This window comes from Mus caroli, chromosome 2 (genome assembly GCF_900094665.2).
Source record: "Mus caroli chromosome 2, CAROLI_EIJ_v1.1, whole genome shotgun sequence".
Classification (NCBI taxonomy): Eukaryota; Metazoa; Chordata; class Mammalia; order Rodentia; family Muridae; genus Mus; species Mus caroli.
In genome coordinates, this window is record NC_034571.1 from 84,351,794 (window position 1) to 84,362,791 (window position 10,998).

Below are 10,998 nucleotides of genomic sequence, written 5' to 3' on the forward strand. Positions count from 1 at the left end.
GAAAGAGTGGAACTCCCTAAATGTTGGTTTGCCATCTTGGAAAATGATACCATTCATCTTAGGAAGCATCTTTGCATTTAGGAATTACTCATTGAAGTAGTTGAGATAAAAGGACACTTGTGGAAGTTTTCAAAGATTTTAGTATGCATGCATTTAGTAAATTATAGCAATTTCTGAGTATCTGGTTCTGAGTATCATAAAGTAGAGCAGGCAGGAACATGACTGCAATGGATTTGCATAATTATCTGGATGGATTTTAATAAAAATTAAAGTTTCGGCTTATGTAATATATCTTGATAACAACAACTAACCACTCAAGAAACATCAAAACATAAAAGTTATATTTAAAAAAGTCCAATCCAATATTTGGAGATGCAACGTATTTTCTTATTTATTGATTGATTGATATATTCACTGTTGTGTCCGACTAGTGGCTCACATGTCTGGGTTCTAGTCTGGAAAGGCATCTTGGAAACCTGGAAGAGAAGAGGTGGGCCAGGCGGCATGAGAGAGAGACGAAACCAAGACAGTCTGATCAAGGTTCAATTTTACTAGATCCGACACTCAGTTATGAAGCAGAGGAAGGGGCCCGATTCCCGCCAAATCATCTTGGAGTAAAGTTGCAGGTGAACAAGTGATAGCTCCGGAACAGCTAGTTGGCAGGCAGTGGCAGTAGGAGTGGCAGGACGATAGGGTGGCAAGCTCCACCCTGATGCTCTCTAACACTGAGACCTGAGCAAACAGGTCTCAGGCTGGGGAGGGAAGGTTACAATTCACTTTACAGCCTGCTCTCCTATCAGTCACTTCTTCCCACAATCTTTTCCCCATCTCCCCCTCCTTCTCTTCTCTGAGTGGGTAGAGGTCTCCTGTACACCCCCCCACCCTGGCACATTCAAGTCTCTGCAAGGCTAAGTGCATCCTGTCCCACTGAGGCCAGAAAATACAGCCCAGCTAGAAGAACATATCACACTTACAAGCAACAGCTTTTGGGATAGCCCTTGTTCCAGTTGTTCGGGACTCACATGAAAGCCATCTGCATATCTCTATACATGTATGGGAGGCCTAAGTCCAGCCTGTGTATGTTCTATGGTTGGTGATTCAGACTCTGAAAGCTCCAAAGGTCTAGGTTAGTTGGTTCTGTTGGGCTTCCTGAGTAATCCCTATCCCCTTCAGGGCCCTCAATCTTTCTTCCTATTCTTCCATAAGAGTCCCCAAGCTACATCCACTGTGGTAGATGTTGTGGGTGTCTGTATCTATCTGAGTCAGCTGCTGGGTGGAGCCTCTCAGAGGACAGTCATGCTAGACTCCTTTCTGCAAGCATAAGAGAGTATCATTAATAGTACCAGACACTGGTTCTTGCCCATGGGATGGGTCCCTCGTTGGGCTGGTTATTGATTGACCATTCCCTATGTCTCTGCTACATCCCATGTCCCTGCATTTCTTGAGGACAGGATAAATTTTGGGTCAAAAGGTTTGTGGGTGTGTTGCTGTCCCTAATGCTCCACTAGGATTCCTTGCTACAGGATGAGGCCTCTTCAGGTTCCATATCTCCAATGCTGTGAGCCACAGCTAAGATCATCCCTATTGATTCTTGGGTGCCTCCCTAATCCCAGGTCTCTTTCTCTGACTAGAGATGGCCCGCACATCTCCACACCCTACAGTTGCAGATTTACATTCATTCTCTTGGCCATCTGGCCATCACTCCTGTCCCTCCCCACACATGATCCTGAACCCAGCCCCCATTCCCCTCCCTGACCCCCTCCCACCCAGTTTAGTTTCATGAGGTCCCATTTATCAATTGTTGATCTTAGAACCTGAGCTATAGGTGTTCTGTTCGGGAAATTGTCTCCTGTACCAATGATTCAAGGGTACTTCCCACTTTCTCTTCTATGAAATTTAGTGTATCTGACTTTAAGTTGAGGTCCTTGATCTACATAGATTTGAGTTTTGTGCAGGGTGACAAATGTGGATTTATTTTCATTCTTCTACATCTAGACATTCACTTAGACCAGCATCGTTTGTTAATGATGCTTTCCTTTTTTCCATTGTAGGGCTTTGGCTTCTTTGTCAAAATCAAGTGTCCATAGGTGTGTAGGTTTATTTCTGGTTCTTTGATTTGATTCCATTGATCAAAATGTTTGTTTCTGTACCAGTACCATGCAATTTTTATCACAATTGCTTTTAGTACAGCTTGAAGACAGGGATGGTGATTCCTCCAGAAGTGCTTTTATTGTTTAGGATTATTTTTATTATCCTGCATTTTTGTTTTCCATATGAATTTGAGAATTGCTCTTTAAAGTACTGTGAAAAATTGTACTGAAATTTTGATGGGTATCACATTGAATTTGTAGATTGCTTTTGATAAGTTAACCATTTTCACTATGATAATCCTAGCTATCCATGAGCATGGGAGATCTTTCAATTTTCTGATATCTTCTTCAGTTTCTTTCTTCAGGGACTTGAAGTTCTTGTCATGGAGATCTTTCACTTGCTTGGTTAGACTTACACCAAGATATTTTATATTATTCATGGCTATTGTACAGAGTGTTGTTTCCATAATTTCTTTCTTGGTACATTTGTCATTTGTATAAAAGAGGGTTTCTTTGAGTTAATTTGGTATTCAGCCACTTTGCTGAAGCTGTTTATCAGCTGTAAGAATTCTCTGGTAGAATTTTGGGGATTGCTTATGTACAGTATCATATCATTCACAAATAGCAAACCTTTGACTTCTCCCTTTCCAATTTGTATACCCTTGATCTCCTTTAGTTGTCTTATTGTTCTGGCTAGAATTTCAAGTACTATATTCAACAGATAGGGAGAGAATCCGCAGCCTTGTTGTGTAATTTTAATGTAATTGCCTTAGGTTTCTCTTCATTAAGTTTGATGTTGGCTAGTGGCTTGCTGTACATTGCTTTGAATATGTTTCTGTATGTGCTTTCTATGCCTTATCTGTCTAATAGTTTTAACATGAAGGGGTATTGGATTTTATCAAAGGCTTTTTTTCAGCACCTAATGAGATGATCATATTTTTTTTCTTTCAGCTTGTTTATATGGTAGAGTATGTTGACAAATTTTCATATATTGAATCATCCCTGTATCCCTATTTGATCATGGTGTATGATGTTTTTGATGTGCTCCTGAATTCAGTTTGCAAGTATTTTATTGAGTATTTTTGCATCAGTGTTCACAAGAGAAATTGGTCTGAAGTTTTCTTTTGATGTTGAGTTTTTGTGTGCTTTAAATATCAGGGTGATTGTGGCTTCATAGAATGAATATTGCAGTGTTCCTTCTGTTTCTATTTTGTAGAAAGGTTTGAGGACGGTTGGTATAAGCTGTTCTTTGAAAATCTGGTAGAATTGTGGGCTAAACTTCTGGCTTTTGTTTTTTTCATTTTGGTTTGGAGGCTTTTAATGACTGCTTCTGTTTCTTTGGGAGTTATAGGGCTGTTTAAATATTTTTCTGATCTTGATATAACTTTGGTAAGTGGCATCTGTCTAGAAAATCATCCATATCTTAAGATTTTCTGATTTATGTGAAATAAAACCTAAAGATTATTTTAATTTCTTCAGTGTCTGTTGTTATGTCTCCCTTTCCATTTCTGATTTTGTTTATTTTGGTATATTCCTCTTGTCTTTTGAGTAGTTTGACTAAGGGTTTGTCTATCTTGTTAATTTTCTCAAAGACCCAGCTCTTGTTTTTGTTAATTCTTTGTATAGTTCTTTTAGTTCTCTTAATTTCCAACTGATTGATTTCAGGACTGATATTATTTCCTACCTTGTCCTCCTCTTTGATGTACTTGCTCCTTTTTGTTTCCTACAGCTTTCAAGTATACTTTTAAATTCTGGTATTAGAACTTTCTAATTTCTTTACAGAACCATTTAATGCTATGAACTTTCCTCTTAATACTGCTTCCATTGTGTCCCATAAACTTGGGTATGTTGTGCCTTCATTTTCATTGAATTCTAGAAAGTCTTTAGCTTCTTCCCTGACTCAGAGATTATTTAATAGAAAGTTGTTCAATGTCCATGAGTGCATAGGCTTTCCAGTGTTTCTGTTGTTGTTGAAGTCCAGCTTTAGTGCATGGTGGTCTCAAGGTGTGATTCCAATGTTCTTGTATCTGTTGAGGCTTGCTTTGTGACCGACTATATGGTCAGTTTTGGAGAAGGATCCATGAGGTGCCGAGAAGAAGGTGTATTCTTCTATGTTTGGGTGAAATATTTATAATATCTGTTAGTTTCATTATTTCTCTGTTTAGTTTTTGTCTGGATGACCTTTCAATTGGAGTGGGAGTGTTGAAGTCTCCCACTATTAATTTGGGTGGTTCAACGTGTGATTTAAGCTTTAGCAATTTTTTTTTTTTTTTTTTTTTTTTTTTTTTTTTTACAAATATGGGTGCTCTTGTGCTTGGGGCATAGATGTGCAGAATTGAGATATCATCTTGATAGATTTTTTTTCCTTTGATGAGTATGAAGTATCCTTCCCTGCCTCTTTTGATTAATTTAGGTTAGTTGAAAATTTATTTAATTAGGTATTAGAATGGCTACTCCAGCTTGCTTCTCCTTTCTTTCTTTCTTTCTTTCTTTCTTTCTTTCTTTCTTTCTTTCTTTCTTTCTTTCTTTCTTTCTTTTTTTTTTTCTCTTTTGGAAGAAGGTCATTTAGTTTATTGATTCAGAAAGGTCAGACAGAATTCAGCATCAATATCACCACCCATTTGCTAGGTTTACTTGGGTTTTCTTTTTCATTAAAAAAAAAAACAAACAATTTTTAAATCTTCATTCTTTTTTGCTCTTGATTATTTTCTATTTTCCTTTATTGAAAATTGTTTTTTTCTTTACAACATATTCTGATTACATTTTCCTCTTTTCAAAATCCTCTTGGATATCTCTCATCACCAAATGAGGCCTCCAATACAAGGAATATGTTATATCTAATAACATTGTTGACCGAAGTGGCCCCACAGGGACCTCCCCCCCCCCCAAACAACCCAGACTGTTGTTCCAGCTTGCTTCTTGAGTCGATTTGCTTGGAAAACTTTTTTCTAACCCTTTACCCTGAGGTAATATTTGTCTTTATTGCTGAGGTATGTTTCTTGTATGCAATAGAATTATGAATTCAATTTTCACATCCATTCTGCTAGCCTGTGTCTTTTTATGGGGGAATTGAGTCCATGGATGTTGAAAGATAGTAATGACCAGTAATTGCAATTTCCTATTATTTTGATGTTGATGGTGTGTGTGTGTGTGGGTGTGTGTGGACTTCTCTTGTTTTGCTGGTATGGAATTACTCATTTCCTGTTTTTTCTTAGATGTAGTTAACATTCTTGAGTGCCGGAAGCCATGGCCTCAGCCATGGCCTTGTGGAAAATTTCTAGCTTACATAAACAGCCCTGAGAGCACATTCGTGCTCATAACAGAAAGAATATTTGTGGGTAGAGAGTGCACTGTGACCATTGGTTCCAAGAACTAAAGATTGCTACCTGACCTTCAGAGAGCCCCTGGGCTCTTCCCCCCTCCCTTGAAGCCTCCTCTTTCTTATATTGCCATCCCAGAATGAAGTTTTTCAGAGCTTGATCAGTAAAATTGTCTTGTTCTCATTCTTCATGTTTCTTGTCCCTCTCACTCTCTCTCCCCTGCCCTAGGTCCCTGCTAACTATCCTTGCAGGTCAGAGCACTAGGGTTGAAGTTTTCCTTCTAGTATTCTCTGTAGAGCAGGATTTGTGGATAGTTATTTTTAAAATTTGGATTTGACTTGAAATATCTTGTTTTCTCCATCAATTGTGATTGAGAGTTTTTCAGGGTATAGGAGTCTAGGTTGGCATCCAAGGTTCAGGCCCCTCTAGATTTTAGAGTCTATGTTGAGAGCTACAGTGTGATTCTGATAGTTCTGCCTTTGTATATTACCTGACCCTTTTCCCTTGCTGCTCTTAATATCCTTTCTTTGTTCTGTAGATTTTCTTTTTGATTATTATGTGGCAAGAAGACTTTTATTTTCCTGGCCCAGTCTTATTGGTACTTTATAAGCTTCTTGTATGTTTATAGGCATCTCTTTCTTTAGTTTGGGAAAGTTTTCTTCTATGATTTTGTTGAAAATATTTTCTGGCTCTTGACTTTTCTCCTCCTTCTATTATTTTCTCCTCCTTCTATAATAGGAATCTATTATTCTTAGGTTAGGTCTTTTCACGGTACCCTAGATTTCCTAGATGTTTTGTGTCAGAAAATTACTAGGTTTATCATTTTATCAAATGATTGTATCAACGTCTTCTATTGTGTCTTCTATGACTGAGATTCTCTCTTCCATCTCCTGTGTTCGGTTGGTGATGCTTGTATTTATTGTTCCTGTTCTCTTCTCTAAATTTTCATAACCAGAATTCGCTTAGTTTGTGTTTTCTTCATTGTTTCTATTTCCACTTTTAGGTCTTACAGTTTTATTTATTTCCTTCACTTGTTCAATTTTATTTTCCTGTACACATTTATAAGGGATTTATTTCTTTCCTCTTTAAAGACTTATACCTGTTTATTTATATGTTCTTGTATTTCTTTAAGGTATTCATTTATTTCCTCTTTAAAAGCCTCTATCATCTTAATAAGATTGCATTTAAGATAATTTTCTTGTGCTTTTGCTGTATTAAGATATCCAGGGCTTGCTGTAATTGGGGACCTGTGCTCTAAAGGTGTCATTGTTTTAACTTTTGTTGATTATGTTCTTTCAAGTGCCTTTATACATCTGGGTGGTTTTAGTCCCTAGATGTTCCTGCTGTAATAGGTATTGAGAGTTGGAGTTCACTTTGGTTGTCCTGGTGTGGCAGATCTCTGATGGGTGACCAAGTCAGCTCAGTCAGTCAACAGGATGTCAAGGGAGGGAGGAGGATTAAAAAGAAAAAGATAATTAGACAACACTATATAACAGGACTCCAGCCAGTGTTGAGGCTGAAGCAGGTTTATTTTTCTTCAGTCTGCTTTTATACCATTCTAGGTACTTTCAAAGAATAGGGTCAGTTCTTAGATCAAAGACAAGTAATCAAACAAGGAAATAAACAAAGAGATCAAACAAGGCAATAAACAAAGCCCCCCCATCACTGTTTCTAGGGGTTACCAGGATGACCAAGATAAAAGGAATGTCACACATTCCTAGGTTGAGTTTACCTTGAGCTTTGTATTAGCCCAAATGCAAATATCCTTATCTAAGTCCTCACACAATGACAAATTCTTACCAAATTTCTGGAAGCAGCCTCAAAAGCTCTCCACAGATGGGTATCCTTGGGCTATATGGTTTTGCCTCAGCAGGTCTGTATGGTTTGGAGCTTTAGGTCTGATGAATGTGGGTAGAGATGTGGAGGGAAAATGAAGGTTCAACTGGCCTAGCAGACTGCTCAGGGCAGCTTGGAATGCCCAGAGGACTCAGGAATCTGGGAAGATGGATGGGGAAAGAGAATCTTACCTGTATGATTCAGGAACAGCAGGCCTAATGAAGGTGAGAGGAGAGGTGAAAAGGTTGCCCTGGAATAGCAGGCTGCTCAGAGGACTCAGCAATCAGGGAAGATGCATAGGGGAAGGGAAGGGAAGCTTACCTGTATGGTTAAGGACCCACAGGTCTGATGAGTGTGGACAGAGAAGGGGGAGAATGGAGGTCCTCCTGGCTGCTCAGGTCAGTTTGACCTGAGCACTCAGCAAGCTGGGATGATCAAATGAAATTTTTGATGTGTTCTTAGATTCAGTTTGTGAGAAATTTACTGAGGATTTTTACATTGATATTCAGAAGCAAATTTGGTCTGAAATTCTCTTTGTTGAGTCTTTCTGCTGTTTAGGTACCAGGTATGTAGTTATGGCCTCATAGGATGGATTTAGCAGTGTTCTTTCTGTTTCTCTTTTGTAAAATTGTTTGAGGAGTATTGCTATTAGCCCTTCTTTGAAAGCCTGGCAGAATTCTGTGCTAAAATCATCTGGACCTGAGTGGTTTTTACTTGAACTGTTTTTAATGACTTCTTCTATTTTCTTAAGAGTCATAGAACTGTTTAGATAATTTACCTGATCTTGATTTAACTTTGGTAAATGGTATCTGCCTAGAAAATCATCCATTTTGTTTAGATTTTGTTCTCCCCCAAAACTGGAGGGGAGGTGTTTTCTCTAAAACTGTTGCCTGTCTGTAGAATCTGTCCCCCAACCCCCACCCCCACCCCTGGGCTGTGAATGCACCTAATCCTGCAGAGACTTAATGTACCAAAGTGGGAAATAATCAGGAAGGTGGAAGGAGGAGGTGCTCACCATCTCAGAGGAAAAGGTGAGGGGGATAGAGGGAGGGACTATGTGAGGGGGGACAAGGAAGGGAAAATGATGGGAATGTAAATAAAAAATAAATAAAACATGTTTTAAAGGAGCATACCATACACTGAATTAACATTCATCATTTGTGTATGATGAGGGCTCACCTATATATACTATGTAGAAATGTACTTCACTATTTCAAATATCATTTATATTAGGTAATCATGTCCATGTTGATTTGGGTACAAACAAACCTTGTATACTTTCATAATTTGAGCTGTCAATGCTAAGCTCACTTGCTGTATTGTCAATATCCAAGCTATAGTTTCTTCTGTTATTACTGAAGATGGAATACAGATGCAGATGAAGCATCAGTGACTAAAGTGATGCACAGTGCAGCATCCAAGGTGGAGCAGCAAATTACTAGTTGTCAACAAAGCCACTATGCTCATCACAGATGCTTAGTATTCCAGGTTAGGAGAGATTCCCTCTTAAACATAGGTGAGGAAGACAAAGGTTGCTCTTCTATACTCTTGAGTTTGAGGGAATATGTTATGAAGAAACTCTAAGTGTGGATTTTTACAAATTTTCAAATATTCATGCAGTTCTATCCTGAAATTTTTGACAATCACTTAGGCCCCATACAAAATGTGAATTCAAACAGCTATGATTTATTTCCCCAACTGGAACTTGTATCGTCCATTCACAATTCTTCATTTTCTCCAGAGATTCTTCATGGCATTTTTCACCTCTGCATTTCTCAGAGTATATATCAGGGGGTTGAACATGGGTGTCAAAATACAATAAAACACAGCTACTATTTTGTCTATGGACAGAGTAGATGATGGTCTCATGTAAATAAATATACAGGGCACAAAGAACAAAGCAACAACAGTGAAGTGGGCTCCACAGGTAGACAGAGCTTTCCGTCTTCCCTCTGCACTGTGGGACCTCAAAGTGCGCAGGATGACAATGTACGAGGCAGCCAGCATGAGGAAGTTCAGCAAGCAAATCACACCACTGTTGGCCACCACCAGCAGGCCAATGACATATGTGTCGGTGCAGGCCAGCTCCAGTAAAGGATACAAGTCACACACAAAGTGGTTTATTACATTGGGGCCACAGAAGGGCAACTGAAGGACGAGAAAGAGCTGAGCTGTTGAATGCAGGATGCCACCCAGCCAAGCCACTGCCACCAGCACAATACAGACATGCCTGGTCATGGTAGTGGTATAGTGTAGGGGCTTGCAGATGGCCACATAGCGGTCATAGGCCATCACTGTGAGCAGGATGATCTCAGTTCCTCCCAATAAATGAGCCACAAAGAACTGGGCCAAGCAGCCCTCAAAAGAAATGGCTCTTCCCTCATACAGGGAGTCAGCTATGAGTTTGGGTGTCATACAAGAGGAATAACAAGTATCAATAAAGGACAGATATGAGAGGAAAAAGTACATAGGGGAGCCTAGGGTGGGACTGAAGGTGATAGTGATAATGATGAGCAGGTTGCCCCCAACAGAGACCAGGAAGACCAGCAGAAAAAGCCCAAACAACATCCTCTGCACCTGGGGGTTCTGGGAGAGACCCAGCATGAAAAATTCTGTGACATTGCGTGAACTATCCATGAACTCTCAGCTGCATCCAGAGACTTACCAAGGAAGTTCAGTTACTGACTCTTTGAAACATTTCAAGTAACTGGAGGCTGAAGGAAAACAGTTTTTACAGAGTATAGTTATTCTAAATTCTGAATCCCACAATAAAGACCTATTAGCAATATAAATCATGTTATTTCTAGTTAATTATTTCAGAGAAGTATAAAGGAATAGACAAAATAAATACCTCTCAAGCTATTGTATTTTTTGCTTTGGGGCATGAGAGAAGCAGTACATTTTTATCATGCATGTACATACATGGGGGGGATGTCTGTGGGTGTGGATGTGCCTGTGTGTGTCTGTTTTTGTGGTTTGATGCATGCATATTTGGGTGTTCACATGTGTGCGCAGTTGTACATGCATGTGTGTGCAGAAGCCCCAGAGGCTGACATCATGGGTCTTTCTCAGCTACTCCTTGTCTTATACATTGAGGCATAGCCTCTCTCACTGAGTAAGAACTAAAGCTTGCAGATACAGCTATCTGGCTAGACAACTTGCCCCAGACACACCAGAGTCTCTGTCTCCTGCATGCTGGGAATACAGCTGGTCTGCAACATCTGCCAGCTTTTACTGGAGTTCCGGGAATCTGAATTCTGATCTTCACACGCATACAGGAATCTCTTTGCATGCTTGCTCTTTTCGTGCTTGCTCATCACCCCAATCCTCAAACCCATTTTTTTTTATTTTTAAAGACAATAATAATCTATTATAAGAATATCTTCAACAGTTCTCTTCATCCGCACCCCTACCAGTAGCAGGCCTACCCCTGCTGAACTGAGTTTCAGAGTAATTAGTTGATGGGGAAAACACCTCCAATCTTTTCATTCAGAGCAGCCACCAGACATACATCAGATCCTTTGAGTTGGAAGTGAAAGTAAAGGTAGCCATGGGTGCTGGGAGCTCCTGGACAAGTAAACGTGTCCTCTTAATATTAAGAAAGGAAAGGTGGGTGTCAGAGACCATCCCGTGAGAAAGTGATCCCCTCTCAAATCTCTTTAACAAATCAAATGGCCTTGTGCTAAGAGCTGGTTGCCACCCCCTTTCCTCCCTATTCCCTTCCTAACACCTAAGGCTGTAAAGTTGAATAA

At 39.5% G+C, this 10,998-nt stretch overlaps 1 protein-coding gene across 1 annotated transcript; it reads right to left on the minus strand.

The window, feature by feature from the left end:
• Positions 1–8,974: 8,974 nt before the first annotated feature.
• On the minus strand, positions 8,975–9,883 carry LOC110286459 (olfactory receptor 140). The gene has a single exon (XM_021152783.1). It carries the CDS (start codon positions 9,881–9,883, stop codon positions 8,975–8,977), a length of 909 nt encoding a protein of 302 aa, XP_021008442.1.
• Positions 9,884–10,998: the final 1,115 nt, after the last annotated feature.